This window comes from Dipodomys spectabilis, unplaced genomic scaffold (genome assembly GCF_019054845.1).
Source record: "Dipodomys spectabilis isolate Male_0828 unplaced genomic scaffold, ASM1905484v1 ptg000225l, whole genome shotgun sequence".
Classification (NCBI taxonomy): Eukaryota; Metazoa; Chordata; class Mammalia; order Rodentia; family Heteromyidae; genus Dipodomys; species Dipodomys spectabilis.
In genome coordinates this window covers 4,133,201-4,151,306 of record NW_024870902.1, presented here as the reverse complement: position 1 = coordinate 4,151,306, position 18,106 = coordinate 4,133,201, and the positions used below count along the sequence as shown (strand labels likewise).

The 18,106-nt window shown below is 38.7% G+C and overlaps 1 protein-coding gene across 3 annotated transcripts in view; it reads right to left on the bottom strand.

Annotated features, from left to right (window-relative positions):
* Camk2d (calcium/calmodulin dependent protein kinase II delta) overlaps positions 1 to 18,106 on the bottom strand; it is a 254,447-nt gene that overhangs the window by 152,776 nt on the left and 83,565 nt on the right. For all 3 annotated transcript variants that reach the window (XM_042697578.1, XM_042697575.1, XM_042697576.1), the window contains exon 3: positions 12,703 to 12,762. In XM_042697578.1, coding sequence (XP_042553512.1) covers positions 12,703 to 12,762 — 60 coding nt within the window. The remainder of the gene's footprint in view (positions 1 to 12,702; positions 12,763 to 18,106) is intronic.

The following is an 18,106-nucleotide window of genomic DNA, read 5'->3' as shown; positions in this document are numbered from 1 at the left end:
GCTTCTAGTGGCTTCAACAGTATCATTTTGCAAATTCTCATTCAGAAAGCTAAATGCATTCTTTTGTTCTAGTTTGGGCACATAATCAACAAGCTTAGCAGCCACGACACAATAATGCCACTATTCAAAGATTCCATTGCAATCTTTCTTCTCTAGATTTACTGTGATATAAACTGGAAAGAGCTATGAAATCTGTCAAGGAGGATTTCATCTGAATTATTTTCAGAAACTAAAGGGATTTTAAGAATTTGTCTGTAGATTGGTTCCCAGGCCTTTACCATGCAGGTTATGAGGAAAGGAGGGCAAAAAAGGAAGCCTGATTGAAAATTATGACTCGTGAATGGAAACACTGAAAAAGCTCAGACTAGAAGATGACCATCAGGGACAAGTTATCTGCATCTGTGTACAGGAACACATACATGTGTCAGAAATGTGTGGTAGGGGGAATATGAGGGAACCACAGTAGATGAGGAGGAAAATAAAGCAGTATTTGGGGGCTAGGGGAATGTGATTAATGAGAGAGCTGAGCAGGATCTTCATTTTTTTTTTCTTATCTGAGGTATGATTCCTATAAGTGTGCTTCCCTCGGGTGGAGATGAATTGCTTATAATATGCAGAATACAATATGTACTCAGCACTTCTAGAAGTACTTCTAGGACTGTTGGAAATGAGAGGAAGGCATTTGAGCAAGTTTGACTTTGCCCAAATGAAGTTGAAGAAAACAGTAGTAGAATTTCATCCTCAGTCAGCAACTACCTATTTCTATAGAGCATGTCTCTTGTTCATTCCAGCTATGCTTCAGCCCAGCTATTGTAACTCTACAGAAAGTACATTTCAAGTATCCTTCAAGCTTGAGGTGCCAGGGAAGGAGAGATTAAGGGAGGGAGTAGATGAATGAATCTATCTATAGTACCAATGAGAGATGTCAGGGAAGGCTGGGGATGTGCACAGAGATGTAGCCTGGAGAGAAAAGAGGAGCTGGATTGTGAACACAAGTAGAGAACTTTCTTAAGCCTGTGCAAAGTTATGGCTTCCAGGGTCAGCATGAGAGAGAGGTGTCAGAGAATAAAGATCACTTAGAGAGTCAGAGTGGCAAAAAAGAGAGCTTTTCACATAAAGAAAGCACAAATTAGAAAGCCACTGAGAATAGATGATAGAATTGGAGGTTGCAGCGCTGGGGATGATGTCTCATGGCTGGAGAGAGAATACAGAAGAATGATAGGACTTCCAAACTTAAATGATATTGCAGTGTTAGGCTTGAGTCTTTGTCCTGAGAATCTAGGGAGAGCAAGAAGGATCTGATAGATCTAATTTGGACTTTGAAAAATAGCCTTTCGGGGTGGAAGTGTAGCTTAGGTGGTAGAGCATCAACCAATGAATTAAAGCATCAAATAGTGAGTTTGAGTTCTGGCCTGGGACAAAGAAAGAAAAGAAAAGGTCTTTTTTAAAGGAAAGGAAGGGAAACAGAGAAGAGAGAAAAGAAAGAAAGAAAGAAAGAAAGAAAGAAAGAAAGAAAGAAAGAAAGAAAGAAAGAAAGAAAGAAAGAAAGAAAGAAAGAAAGAAAGAAAGAAAGAAAGGGAGAGGGATAGAATAAGGAAGGAAGGAAGGAAGGAAGGAAGGAAGGAAGGAAGGAAGGAAGGAAGGAAGGAAGGCAGGCATATGCAGTAGCCAGATGAAGCAGAAGGAAGAAGAAAGGCTTTCTTCTGGGACTATGGGATATACATTATAGACAAGTATATCCCTTTTAAAAACCATTATGGAAATTGAAGTGAGAGGAACTGCTAAGTGCTAGTGCAAATTGGCAAAGGATTGGGGTGGGCAGAAGGACTCTGGGCCTAAGGCTACAGGGTGAAGCAGACAACCTAAGTTGAATAGCAGGTTTGACTGAGGGATGGGTGGGGCATGAGTGGAAACACAAAGTCCATTTCATGCATAGTATTGTTAATATGGTGTCAGAATACCTTCACGTGAACTTTCCCATAGGTAATGAGGAACATGTCTGTAGGGAAGTTTTAAGCTAAACGTTAGAGTAAGGAACTACTGGTATGCTAGTGAGAAGATTTGGACAGATTCAAAAAAATAAGCCAGGGCAAGACAGTCAAATGTTGTTGGGCTACCAGTGGCTCATGACTATAATCCTAACTACTTAAGAGGCTGAGATCTGAGAATTGTGGTGTAAAACCAGCAAGAAGTCTCCAATTAACCACACAAAATCTGGAAGTGGAGTTGTGGCTCAAATAGTTGGCAGGGCACTAACCTTTAGCAAAAAAGCTCTGGGATAGCTGGAGGCCCTGATTCCAAGCCCCAGGATGTACACACATAGACACACACACACACACACACACACACACACACACACACACGGAAATAAATCAGTAAGAAAGAAAGAAAAAAAGTAAAATATCATGTTATTGCTCATATGTAGAATGAGGGAATGGGATGGGGCAGGTGAATATGCTCCAAGAATTCTATACACATGCAAGAAAACTGAACAGAAGAAGGATGGGGAGGGGAGGAGAGGAGGTTAATACAGGGGAAGGGTTTGTTCAGGTATGAGCACATGGAAACATAAGCGTGGGGAAAAAATGAGGATTTGTGGGTATCATTCTAGGTCAAGACGTAATTTTTTTTTTATCTTGTGAAGATAAAAGAGGAAGAGGGTCTCCCGGAAGGGGTAGTGAAACACTAGTTAGAAAGAAGAAAGCTCAGAAACAGGAGTGTTACGTAAGTCTGAGGAAATGACTCACACTTTCACCTCTAGAGATATCAAGTAAGACAAGAACCGTAGTTTCACTAGACTTAGTAATAGGAGGCGTTGGTAGTCAGGAGAGCAGTTTCACACATCCACAGGAGCCAGCACCAAGGGAAGAGGCTGGGAACTGGATGTATTTGCAATGAAAACAGTGTTTCCCTTCTTCAGCCAGTCCCAGTGAGAAAGAAGCAGGAAAATCATGGTATTCACAACTTTTTAGGTGCGGAAGGCAGATTCCCTGCAGTTATTCATTGACAGACTCGTTTCGGGATTCAGAAGCAACAATATCTCTCCTTCCTTAACTCTAGTTCTACAAAATATAAAGAAGAAAATATTCTATAGACAACAGGAGCCCCTCCTCCGGGTACCTCATTCTGGATCTCAATTATATGCTCCTTGGAACCACTGAGCATTTCAATGTATAAATGGCTGAATTTCCTTTACAAGTTAAGAAGCCCCCTGATATATCTGTCATGTTCTGGTGCTTTCTTTACATGAAATGTCATGTGGCTTCACAAAGAACTCCCACAGCTTTTCCCAGGCGAGGAAGTAAAGAACAGAGGCTTATACAATAGAAATGTGAACTTTGGAAGCAAACAAATATATTTCAATCCTAGTTCGACACTTTATAAGCTAAACAACCTCAGCCAAATTACATTAACTTCTTGAAAACTTTCCTATTTATAGAACACAGTATAATAATAAATGCACATATTTAGTAAACTGAGTAGAAAATGGAGATTGAGTGTCTAAGACCAGCAGATAAATAACATAATTAATGGGAATGGTATAGCCACAATAATTACAAAAAAAAAAACCACCATGAAAGGACAAAGGGTGAACAAACACAAATACAGCAATGGTACTCATTAGACACTAGGTCGAAAATGAACTATACAACTTGTGGGGATGGGAGGGAAAAACTGGGAGGGAGAAAGGGAAGAGGTGACATTATCCAAAAAGAAATGTACTCATTACCTAACTTATAAAAGTAACCTCTCTGTATATCACCTTTATAATAACAATAAAAAAGATTTAATTTTAAAAAAGAAAAGGAAATCCAGTGTTCTTTGGAGTAGGATGAATAAGTTGCTGATCCACACCTCTATTGGAGATCTGTTTTTTTTTTTTATTATCTCTTTAACAATGCTGTTTTTTTTTTTAAAGTATGGTCCCTAAAAATCTCTACCAAAGCTACATGGTATACCTAACTTAAAAAATAAATATTTTTTTATTTTATTTATTATATTTTTCCTGTGAGCAGTTCTTTATTTAGGATAATATATTCAGGGGTTACTGGTGGTGTATCCCATTTCCTTGAGTTTTATCACAATGGTAAGTGTACATCATATTTAACTTATTAATTCATTTTTAAAAATTTTATTGTCAAAGTGATTTACAGAGGGGTTACAGTTACATAAGTAATGGTACATTTCCTGTCAAACTGTTACCCATCCCTCGTTTTTCTTCTTCTTTCCCTCCCCCCAAGTTGTAGAGTTCATTTCCAGTATTGTCTTGAGTATCACTGTTGCGTTGGTTTGCTCTTTGTCCTTTATCTCACCAGTTTGTTGTTCTCCTTCCCTTCTCTAATTCACATAAATGTATATAAAATACCCAGGGTAGTTTTTAGAGAAGCAAATGCAAGCCAGGCACTAGAGGTTCATGACTATAAATCCAGTTACTCAAGAGGCTGAGATCTAAGGATCATGGTTTGAAGCCAGCCTAGATAGGAAAGTCTCGGAGACTTTTATCCCCAATCGGCCAACAGAAAATCAGGAAGAGGAAGTGTAGCTTAAGTGATCAAGTGCCAACTTTAAATGTAAAAGCTAAAGCACATTTCGCTTAATATCATCTTATATGGTCATATGTACATAGCTTTTGGCCTTTTACAAACCCCAAGATAGGAACACAAATATCTTTTTTCTTTCTTGCTATTGTTTCTAATGTATTTATAATGTACCATGTGATTTTTTTGTTGTTTTGTATGTTCCTCCCCCATGGTACAATCCCTGTTTCCACTGTATTTGATGTCGGTGCCCTGCATTTTGTATATACACCCCTCTAATTTGAGGAGGGGAAGGGAAAAACCAAAATGCTGAAATAAGGATACAGGTTGATCCATTGTAACAATGAGGTGTACAAAACACTATGTTGAAAACAAACTTGACAATTTTTGGGGGGGGGGAATGTAGTTGTGGAGGTGGGAGGGAAGGGATGGTAGGGGAAAACAAAGGAGGAGGGAACAATGCTCAATAGGAAATGTACTCATGACCTTGCTCATGTAACTGTAACCCCTCTGTACAGCATTTTTACAATAAAAAACAACCCCCCCCCAAAAAAAAGCTAAAGCCCAGTGACAGTGCCCAGGAAGAAGAGGAGGAGAAAAAAAGGGAGAGGAGAAAGAGGAGTAGGGGGTATAGAAGAGGAAAGAATACACAAAAGATAAGCAAATGGTAGATTCCTGTAGCCTGTCTTTGTGCAATCTATGAAGGCAAAATTCAAGAACCTGCAATTGCATCAAGGGAAACTAACATACACGACCGCGTGCGTGCATGAGAACCTTCCCTGCCCCTTGCGTCCAGTTCACCCCACTCATTTTCCCCACTGTTGCCATGCTCACAAATCTCACAAAACACCTGCCCTTATGAGGCTACACTGCACATGTGCATGCTTCATTAGGATTCCCTAGAGGAGGAGCACCACAGAATCACTCTTATCTCAAAGCAGACACAAACTTCATGTGGGATTTCAGACCGAGCAGTCAGAGTGGTTAGAAAATCTAGGCCTTTCAGGATTCTTCAAGAACCTCCGTTCACTCCAAGTCCCCTGCCACCCACCTCTCTCGCGTACACAGGTCACCTCAGAACTGCGACTCGAGCTCAGTAAACACCTCTGTGTTCCCTCAGAAAGAATGCTGCTTTGGGAGTCCCTGTAATCTTTCTGGGTCAGGTGTAGCAGGAGGAGGAAAAACACTCAACTCTCTTCTCTTTTCCTCAACGTTCCTCTGCCCAGTGTGCAGATTTCATTTTCTTTCCCATAAACAGGTTATGGGAACACAGTGTGCAAAGTCATCTTTGGAGCTGGTTAGGACAAGAGAGAACCTTGTTCCCTTTCTTCTCTCACAGTGCACCCCACCTGTCCTTAACTCAACTCAACTTCAGGCCAGGTCCTCAGGTAGAACACTAGCCTTGTGCCAAAAAGCTCAAGGACAGTGCCCAGGCTCTGAGATCAAGCCCCATCCCCCACATGCACGTGCGCATGCACGCGCGCGCGCACACACACACACACACACACACACACACACACACACACACACACACGGAATAAGAGGAGCAGGTGTAGTCGCTCATGCTTGTAATCCCAGCTCCTTAGGAAGAAGAGACTGAAAGGATCATGATTTGAAGGGAAAAAGTTAGTGAGACTCCATGCCAACAAATAAGCCAGTTGTGGTGGTAGATACCTGTAATCTCAGATATGAGTGAGGTATAAGTAAAAGGATCATTGTCTGAACCTGACCCTAGGCAAAACCACAACATCCTATGTAAAAAAGCAGCTGAAGAAATAAAGGCCTAGGAGTCAGCTGAAAGGGTAGAACACCTGCTTCTAAAGGAACAGAGTCCTATGTTCAAGCCCACATACAGCCTCCCCCAGAAAACCCCTAAAGATAAAAAATCATGTTATGAACAAGGAAAAGATCACCTGAACAGAATGACAAAATTATTTTAAAATAGATCTACCCTAAAGAATCACATGCATTGCCCCTGTGTCATAATTCAAAGTTCAGAAGTTAAATCATCAAAATACCAAATAAACCTGCAAGGCAGAAAATCTTCCTTAAAAGATCAGTTACATTGTATTTCTTTAGTCTTATATTCATTGAAATCAATGCCACAGAGGTGACATTTCAATGAAAGTGAGGTTTCTGTTTTACAGGATGTCGAGGCCAGCAGAGAAGAAGATTCCAGAACTGGCAGAAGCATGGGAGAGGATTCCAGCAGGGTCAGGTCACAAACAGGACTGGCTCACACATGCCCACATCCTGCAGGCCCTGCAAGAGCAATTCAACAGGAGCCAAGATAGCGGGCATCCATCACAGGAGTCAGTGAAGGCTCTACAGCGGTGGTGACAAGACTTGAAGACAAGTCAGGAGTGATGCACTGCCCACACAAAGCAAGATTTGTCTTCGCTTCTGGCAGCTAACAGTCTGTATCTCCATGTAAGTAAGCAAGTGAGTGGATCCTGACCTCCCACGCATAGCAGTGGGAACCATCAGCCTTCGTTTCCCTGACCATCTTGATAACCTGCTGTTTCTGGCTCAGGGCCTGGATGTGTTTTTCTGCTTCCCTCATTTGGGCAAATTTATATTATACCTGATAAAGCCCCACAGGAACAGAGCGATCACTCCTGCTCCGAGTAACACCAACCAACAGTGATCACACTGGCCCAGGCTGCTTAAACTGGGCAGATTATTTCAATATATCCAGGTCAGATTTACAAAATTTACAAAAATGACTCCTAAAAGATAATATAATTCCCCTCCTATGATAGTTTTAAGTGAAAAAGGACATAGTGTGTTCTTCATACTCTCATAGGAAGAATCTTTCTTACATCAAAATTATTTCATTCTGATTTACAGTCATTTTGATTTATAATTGTTAGAATGGGATTATGTCATCTAAAAAGGCAAACTCTCAACTAAGGCCATTCCATTTTTATCTGCTTAAGGGGTCTCAGGCATACTCAGGGTTTGGGGATTAGATGATAAAAAGGACAGATGAAGAAAAATCAGGAAAAATAGGAAAACAACACTACATGGTTTGATTCCTGGCTGAGATGGTAGAACATTTACCAAAGACATGGCTGCCCTTGGTTAGACACAAACTAAGGGTTTAAAGGTATAAGATAATGCTAGGCTTCAAAATCATTCTACAACCATATTGACATATAATGTCAAAGGTAATCTAAAACAGATAATTTGTTCTCCAAAGAACACTTTTCTTGAATCTTCAGTGGTTGTCAACTCACATTTAAACCAAGTCTATAATCCATAGGTTACTTAGTGCGATTGTTGGGTAATGAGATACAAAGAGATGGACAGCAAGGCTCTAGGACCTGAGCCAAGAGCACCTAGTCCAGGGTAACTGGGGCACAGAGCAGCTGAAACCAAACTATGCAACCAGTTAGGACACTTTTTTATAATGCCACATTTTCCTAGAACACAGAGAGGAGCTAAACTAGAAACCAGCTTTGAAATGGTACTATCTTCCAGAACAAAAAGAACTCTGAAGAACAAAACAAAAACACTTTGCTCATCTTCAGAATATGCAACATAACCAAGAGACACAACTAAAGCTAGTTGCCAGATCCAGGAAACCATGTGACAGCATTCAAATGACATCCAAGGCCTAAGCCACAAAGAAAAAGTATCCTAGACTTAAAAGCAGGGTAGCAGACAATGATCCAAAAAACAAATCCTCAGCCGTGTGTTTTCTGTACACTTGGGACAGTTTTAGAAATGGTTGCACTCAAAGACTATTTATGACATGGGAAAAAAATCACAGGAAATTCAGAATTCAGAATCCACAAGCAAAATACGACTAGAACACCACCATCTATGCCTTCTGCATAGGCTTGCTTTCATGAGATAGTGAAATCAAATAGTTAGGACAAGACATTATGGTCACAAAAATCCTAAAATATTTACTATGAGTGATTTAGAGAAAATGCTTGCCATCTCTCCTCCAGAGTACCTTGATAGGAGTTATTAAAGACCAGCCAAGCCTTAGAAGTGACAGAGAGAATAGTAACCTTTCTTCTTTATTTAAAAATTTTGCTTTTATTTATAGTTACTGGTTTATGATGATATATACAAAGTGAGTAGCCAAAGAAAGAGTATAACCTTCCTTATTTACTGAGCATCTTGGTAACTGTATCTGAAAAGATGGCTTTTGTTTCAAAGAGTAGAACAGTCAAATTAAGAACTACCCTGACTCCATCGTCATTGGAAGAAGGACATTGGTGATTTGGTGAGGCAGTATGCCCATGAATTGTATTGATAGCACATTACCAATTTCTGGGGTATCGTGAAACCTGGAAAAACCAGAAGTGGAGGTGTGGTTCAAGTGGCAAAACACTAATCTTAAGTGGAAAACAAACAAAAAAAAACATGAAGCCCTGGGTTCAATCCCTACTACCAGCACAATAAACAACAACAACAACAGTGTTCCCATCTCCAAATGTCTCCAGAAGGAGGAGAAACTGAAGAGGGTAAAATTCTCCCAGTTGAAAAACCACTATCTTAAGAGATTACCTCTCTGGTTTTCTGCAGAGAAAACAATGGTCTCAACTCTTTTCCCCTTGCACATACCATAAACATGTTATTAGTAAGTGACACGGATATACAATTTAATTTTGAAGGGCAGATTTAGAGAAGCAAGCACTATGGAAGTATACAACACTGGCACTATACTCTATGAACAGGAAGAAAGGGAGGGGACTGGGAATGAGGGGAAGAATAGGAGTAAGTAACTGAGTGGGAGAGTAATGCAGATGTATGAAAATATTTCTTTGGAGGGACAAAGGAGTCTCTGTGCCTTTTATTCCCTCTCATTTGTTAAAAGTGAATAATCAGTTCTGCAGGCAGCAACATATTCTAGAAGGTAAAATTTGGTCTTTCCACCAAATGAACAAGATAAATAGGTGAGATTTAATCAAACAAAAGGTGACCATAGGACAAGAGTACTTTGCTTTTTACACTGAAGAGTGTTCAATTACCTTTTGCCTTTTGGAGAGGCACTAGAGAAAGTCATAGAGCAATAAAATGACTTATTCTTGCATAATTCTTGTTGTGAATGTTAGACACATTCAACAACAAAAGGAGAGGTCATGGAGAAAAACCTCAAGCATTTTTTTTCTTTTAGAGTATTGTTGAGTTTTTTCTATTACTTGGAAAAAATAGCTGTCATTCATAAAATCATTCATTTGCTTAATCTGCAGACAAGTTAGTATTTACTCTGCATTGACTCTGTTCCTGTTTCCTTTTGTAAGTATCATGCAAAGAGTTCAGAAGTGAAATACTGTTGCAATTGCTATATTGAGTGATCTACTCCTCTGACAAGTAATTCCTGGGCACACTGGAAATATTGGAAATAGAAACATGAATGACTTCTGTAGAATTTCACAAATAAACCTCCCCATTTCCACTGACAAATTTATCATTCAATGGCTAAGCAGTTATAATACTATGAACACTCATTCGCCTCCATGTATGTGCTGAAATAGAAAACAAGCGAAGAGAGCGGCAGCATTACTATAGATTTTCTTTAAATTTCCAAGTGGATTTTTTCCAGTTCAAAAGATACACAGCATTTCCATTATATTTACAAACTTAAACATATACATTTTAAATAATCTTGAAAAAAATTTAAGCGAACTAAAAGGCACTCCACAAAGTTGTAAGTCTGCAGGATGAACACTGTCCAATCCAGTAAACTTCTGTCTTAGGAGAAGGTGATTGTAAACACTCATAATTTTACAACATTCATTGACTCTATCCACCTGCCTTCTGCTCAGCTATAATGTTCCTGCCACTGTGCTTTACCACAATTGGGAAATGCCACAGATTCAGGTGTGGCAGAAAGAGCTGTGCACCAAGAGCACTAGATGAAGAGGCACTGCTTCAATTAATCAGAGGCAAAGTTCAAAAAATAGATCTTTAAGAGGCTGGATGCTGGTGGCTCACACCTGTAATCCTAGCTACTCAGAAGGCTGACATCTAAGGATGGCGGTTCAAAGCCAGCCAAGGCAGGAAAGGTCCCTGAGACTCTCATCTCCAATAAACCACTCAGAAAAACGGAAGTGACACTGTGGCTCAAGTGGTAGAGCGCTAGCCTTGAGCTGAAGAGCTGAGGGACAGCACCCAGGCCCAGAGTTCAAGCCCCACACCAAAAAAGATCATTAAGACAAAATTCATGGGTTGGAAAAGTCATCTGTTAAAACAGTAAAATAGCCGGGTGCTGGTGGCTCACACCTGTAATCCTAGCTACTCAGGAGGCTGAGATCTGAGGATCATGGTTCAAAGTCCCCCCCTTCCCCCCCCCACCCCAGGCAGGAAAGTCCTCGAGTCTCTTATCTCGAATAGACCACTAGAAAACCGGAAGTAGCACTGTGGCTCAAGTGGTAGAGCGCTTGGCTTGAGCTGAAGAACTGAGGGACAGCCTTCAAGCCCAGAGTTCAAGTCCTACAACCAATAAAAAAAAAAAAAAGTAAACAAACAGTGATTGTTGACACTGGGAACATTTCAGGGATGCTATTTTGCAAAGACCACTTTTGCAGTATGACTTCCTATCTCTAAGGTGAAGGAAAAGAGCAGATACTGTCTCTGTGGAGATCTGTGTGTGAACATGGGCATAAATCATTATTCTAGAGATCTCCAGTCTCAGTCTCCATAATCTAAATGGGGTTGAGATAATCCCCAAGGACTCTCCCAGTTTTAGGAAAAGAAAAATTCTATGGACCCTGAATGCTATGCTCACTCACAGGCATGAGAAAACTTCTTTTATAGAAAGGGACAGTTTGTGTGCTTATAAGTTTCCTCATGCCCACATATGGAATTGCATACAGTGCCATGTATATCTAACAATAAGGTCCATGTAAGCAACCATCCTTCTGAAACACAATGGTTTCCTACTGAGATTCCTTTAGTATTAGAACTTTTTTTTTTTTCCTTGTCATAGGGCCTGAACTCTGGGCCTGAGCCCTGTCCCTCAGCTCTTCAGCTCAAGGCTAGCACTCTACCACTTGAGCCACAGCACCACTTCCACCTTTTGCTCTTATGTGGTGCTAAGGAATCAAACCCAGGGCCTCATGCATGCAAGGCAAACACTCTACCATTGAGCCACCTTCCCAGCCCCTAGTATTAGAACTTTTGAACTTGATGTCTGTCTCATCTGAGAGGAGGATTTGGTCAGAAACAAAATCAACTTCAAAATTCTCCTTGAACAAATTCACCAAAACCTTTTCAGTCTTGTTGCTGCAAGTTAGGTCTCTTCCAAGAGACAAATCAAAAATTTAGGGCTAGAAATGTCATGTGATGCTAATTTTTAAATGTGACCTTAGACTTATTTTTCTTAGAATTCTATTAGCCACTTATACACATTTTCTTATCTTTTACTGTAGTTAGATATACATTTTATCTATGTATATTATAATGATTTTGTTTATAATTACAAATATAATCCATACTTTTGGAAAGGGTTTTCTTGTGATACTGAGGATTGAACCCAGGGCCTTAAATAGTGCACCAGGCTGGTGCTCTAACACTGAACTAACAATCTTTTCAGCTAAATTTGTTGCTTTCAGATTTTTTTTAATAAATCTACATATTTTTTCAGTATATGTTATATACTTATTTTATTTTTACCTTTATGCTTCTCTAAATTAGAATTACCATTGTTATTTCACATTAGTCTTCAAAGGAAAAGTGAATTAGTTCATGTAGCAGACACCAAAATATGTAGTTAAAAATAAAGCTAATGTAATATAACCAAAGATTACTTAATTTTACTTTGTTTCATCTTTAAATTACACTCAGTATGTCCACTGGTGATGTGTAATCAAGTTTCCTCAGCACAACAGGAAACATACACTATTGATTCAGTTAATATAGGATATTAATTTCCATAAAGCAAGATTAGTCTAATTGGTGGGGATGGTTTGTATTTTTCATTCTTGTTTCAAAAATGGCATAAACACAAGTATGTAAAACCTACACTGAATTAATATAACCAAGACCAAATGGTAGGAATCTATTAATAGTAGTTAATATTTGCTTTTAAAGACAAAGTTGTAAAGAATTGGTATATATTATAGCTAGTGAAATCAACATGTTCATTTTGGTATAACACTTTGTTAAACAAAACATGGAGAATACATTGTAAACATTTTCCTACCAATATTGGGGTGCTTCAAGAGACGGCAGATTCTGGCTTCCCTTTCCAGTTTCTGATGATCTGTTTTAAAAATTAATAAAGAAGACAAAATCACAAGAAAGAAAAAATAAAGCATAATAAATGTCATACGAAGAAGACACAAAACTTTGGCATTTATTTATCATTTGCATTTGGGTTTAGTTAAACACTCTAAGTCAACAATCTAATAATTACTTCAGATGAAGTTTTTTTTTATTGGCTTGATGCTTGATTGGATGAGATACAGATTACAGCTGGATTTAGAATTATAACTGGGCTGTTTGAGATTGCACAAAACAGTACTACTCCTCAACTTGACTGTAAGTAATGATGTATAACTTTGTTTTGTTTTAGTGGAGATAGGGTTTTCTAATGCAGTGCCAGTGCTAAGATTACAGACATTTGTGACATTTGTTCATTTCAACTTCAGTAACTCAAACAGGCATGCTCATTTGAAGCAGAGTGTGCATATCTAGAAACTGGAGTGCTAGTGATATTAGAGTCAAATAAGGTAATCATACTTTACTCCTGAGGGAGAATTGTTTTCGGTCCAGCCAAATGTTCTGTCAACCATTCTGCAAATAACTGTTAATCTAACTTCCTGTATGCATAATATTCTTTCTCATAACAAGGACTTCGAGGTGCCGCCGTGGCTTGCTTATCTCCACCTGCCTGTTTCCCTGACCATTTATGAGGTAGAAACCATTATAAATCCACATATTAAGAACCATCTTTAGTTTCCTTGTAGTAGTAGTAGTAGTAGTAGCAGTAGTAGTGGTGGTGGTGGTGGTGGTGGTGGTGGTAGTAGTCATAGTAGAAGGTAGGTATTTGATGATAACCCAAGACACTTTCCAGGAATAAAGTAAGTGGCAGAGAGACAAGAATATAGGAATACATGTTGTCTGTAAGAACACCACAATGTACTGGTCATCAGCTGAGAATCTTTTTATTGGATATATGGCTTGAACTGTACAGTAGTCCTCTGACATGGGTAGCACGTTTATTTCACAAATAAGAGGACTAGGGAACAGAGATGGTACAAACAGCTTCCTCTATTATAACACTAGGAAGTGGCAGCTAGAAAATAAGCTCTAATTAATTCATGCCATAAAGTAGGCTGAAGAGAATGAGGGGATGCCTATGTGTATACCAATGTCTTCAATTTCTGTGATCTCAGAACTCCTATAATTCTTAAAAATGATGAACACCAAAAACCTGCTGATATAAAGTTGATTGACTAGGTTTCACTCTATTCGTATTCAATCAGAAAAAATAAACATAAAAACGTTAATACATGTATGCATACAATAATGAATACGTTACGTAATTGTTAAAGTAAGTAAATTTAATTCTAACTTCTTGTTTGAAAATAAGTGAAACTTACTGAAAAAATAAAATAGGAATAATACAGTAGCATCTGGATATTATGTACTTAGATAAACCTATTATTAATATTTTTACTTACTCTGTTTCTCTCTGCAAGTATACATATTTAGCTAATTGTGTGTGTGTATGCATACAGATGGATACGTGTATATTTGTGTATAGTTTTCCAGTCTCATCTGAAGGTAGCTTTCAAATATCAAGATCTTTATCCTACCCTTAAAAATTCAGTGTGTATTTTCAAAGGTTTTGGATATTTGCTTACTATTATACCTATGAACTTCAGTAAATTTAGCATTATTACAGCACTTTACCAATCATGTTCTATTTTTTTTTTTTTCTGCTTTAATGGGGAAAGACCCTTGGTAGCATTTTCTCCCTGTACTGCAGCATTAAGGTTAGGCTACATATGACATTTACTTCTCATTTCTCTTTCACTTCCTTTAATTTGGAACATTTCCTCACCCTAACACCCTGTCTCTTCCAACCCCTGTATCTCTGAAAAATTTCTTCGGTAAAAAAAATCTTTCTCATTGTGGTTTTGTCAACTAATTGCTTATAATTTAGGCTACCCAGGCTCTGCTAGAACTCTACCATGTATGGAGGGACATTTTCTCCAGCTTTTCCTCAAAAGTGGTGCTAACCAAATTCATGATCTTGTTGATTTCTCCATGAAATAGGGTTTTTTTTTTCCTTTGTTATAACACTGGAGATGGACAAGAACCCAGGGGCCTTGTGAAAGCCATTCTAAGTGTTCTATGGCTGAGTTGCATCTCCTTCCCTTGTGTGTGTGTGTTTTTTTTTTAAACAGTCCCATTGTATAGTTCAGGCTGGCCTCAGACTCTCAATCCATCCATCTTGGGTTCCCTTAGCCAGCTGAGCGATGAGTGATTATAGACATGCACCACTACAGCTCACAGGAGTTCAATACTACTGCCTCATACTACTGATGAAAAATGATATTGCAAATTTACTCCAATCATCATCTCCTCCTCCTCCTCCTCCTCCTCCTCCTCCTCCTCCTCCTCCTCCTCCTCCTCCTCCTCCTCCTCCTCCTCCTCCTCCTCCTCCCCCTCCCCCTCCCCCTCCCCCTCCCCCTCCCCCTCCTCCTCCTCCTCCTCCTCCTTCCTCTTCTTCTTCTTCTTCTTCTGTATTTCTTTTGTATTTATAACATAACTCATGCCAACACATGCATAAGCATCAACACAATCTTTGTCGAAAAGCAAATCATGTTTTAGCTTTATTTTGAAAATATCTTTGATCTTGTGAATTTGGAGGATATACTATTTGGAGGATATACTATAAAGAACTGACACATTTAGCAGGTTATTTCTTTGTTTGTGGCAATTTAGGAAACTATTTTCTATCTATCTATCTACCTACCTACCTACCTACCTACCTACCTACCTATCTATATCTACTAGGTAGATATAGATAGATACGGATATAGTGTTATTAGTAGTTAGAGAATAATATTTCTTTAATGAATTAGCATCACAGTATGGATAGTTTCCAGCTATGTATTAAATAAATCCATATTATCAAGAAGATAAACAGGTATTCTAACCTTACTAATGCATAACACTACACATACATCAAATATTTATAATTCAAGCCACTATATTTCAAACAAGCTTATTTTTTAAAATAAGCTACTTTTAGAATACTCATATAGGAATGTACAAGTAAACATAAACATTTGAGCCAAATTTTAAAATTGCATTTAATAACATTTGCTTACAGATTGTAAATTATTGTATGTAAAGTATAGAAAAGACATATGCTTATAAATGCAATAATTTTACAGGGATAAGATATGTAAAAATATATGCTAAGTGAGTGCCAGTGCTCATGCCTCTAATCCTAACTTCTCAGGAGGCTGAGATCTGAGAATTGTGGTTCAAAGCCAGCCCAGGCAGGAAAGTCCATGAGACTCTTATCCCCAACAAACCACCAGAAAACCATAAGTGGTACTGTGCCTCAAGTGGTAGAGACCTTGCCTTGAGTTGAAGAGCTGAGGAACAGCACTCAGGCCCAGAGCTCAAGCCCCATGACCGACCAAAAAAAAAAAAAGTAAAAAAAAAGAAAAATATATGCATATATGCTAAACTATGTGAGATACATGTATAAGCACTCAAATTATATAATACATCAAAATTTTAAAAGGCAAAAAGGTAAAAAGAAACTTCATAAGCAATAAATTCTACAGAGTTTTAGTTATAAAGATAAAAATAATGACAGATTATTGTTATGGACTAAGTTTTTTCCCTGAAAAGTCCTATATTGAAGTCCTAGGTTACCAGACTCCAGATGCAATTATCTGTGGAGATGAGGTGCTTAAATAGGTCATTATGTCAATATGAGGTCAGTAGTGTGAGCTGTATCTAATCCAATATAGCTGTTCTCTGTATAGGAAAGAAAGACCCTGTGAAAACACAGGGAGATGATGGGCTTCTATAAGTAAGAAGAAATAAGAAAGGCCTCAGGAACAATATACCTTCTCAAATTTCAAGTGCAAGACTTCCAGTGTCTAGCAGAACTAGGAGGAAGTAAATTCAGTCCCTGGAACTTCAGCATGGAAGCTCAAGCAAATTAATGCACCTAACATATTAGCCTTCCATTGCTATGCAGCAAATACCACCAGCTGTGCAGCTGAAGCCCCCTGAATTTATAATCCAAGTTACAATGGGCCAGACATTTTCCTTTAGGGTCTCTCTAAGACTGCCATCAAAAGCTGAGCTGTGGCTGGGGTCTCATCTTCAGTGTTAGTTGGAGAAGAACCTGGTGGTTGGGAGGGTTGTCTCTGAGGTATGCTGAGCTGAGGGTTTGAGCTCCTGTTTGTTGAAGGCTTCCTTATCCCGTACCAACACGGTGGCATGTTTCCTCAAAGTCACCTGGGGAAAGAATCTGGGAGGCAAAGGCAAAGCCACATCCATTCAACCTAAGCAGAATATCCAGTTTCTTAGAAGCAAGAAATGAGGCTGCTCTAGTGACAAGGAGGCAAATATTAAGGGGGCCATGTCAGAGTTTGTGATACTGAAGTGCTCTCTCTCTCTCTCTCTCTCTCTCTCTCTCTCTCTCTCTGCCAAGCACATTCACTTAGTTTTATTCTCACATAATCATCTCACTTAGAGATGTCCTGTGAGTTGTAAATTATTCTGCAATCTCCCACTGGAGCATGTTTTGACATTCCAACTAGGACCATACAACTGATTTCTTGTGTTCATTAACATGAGAATTTAACAATAATGGAGATTCTCATCTCTTGGCGTGCTTTAAATTCAACATCAAGTTCATAACTTAACTTGCAGAAGGAGTAGGTGAGGAGGAGGGATTAAGTACCTATTATATCAAAAGCATATTTCTGTATTTATCCTGCTGAAGACATGAATTCATTTTACATTTAAGACTTTCCTCACTTTTAATTCGGTCAGCAACACAAATCACCCATCCTACCTCATCTTTCCTGGCTCTCACAACTATATTGGTAAAAGGTAAGGGTAGCTTATAAAAAGCAAGACATCCATAATACCTTAGCACCATTACAAGAATTTCTTATTACTTCCAAGTCCTGAAGCTAAGGTATGAACCAGCTTCATATGGCATTTAATATTTATTAAAGTTCTCTAGCTGTAATAGTTGGGCTTCATTCTTCCTTTGAAGCTCAAGTCTATACTCTTATATTAGTAAAAATATAACCTTTCTGGCCATAATCTTGTCAGGTCTGCTAAGCTAAATGCTGCAAGCAATATACAACTAAAACCTGTCAGATAAACAAGGCTTTTAAGGAAAATATGTGGTCCACCCCGGTTTCCCATAGATATCAATGGGGGAACAGTATCACCAAGTGTAGAGACCTCTAGATTTAAAAATAGCTTCTAAGAATTTGGATATCGTTTCACCTTCATCTCTTAAGACAGTTTTTAAACTTAAAAGTCTAATTTCAAGTGGTAGGAGAATGAGAATTCACCTTCTAATGAAGTAACTTCACTCCAGTTCCAAA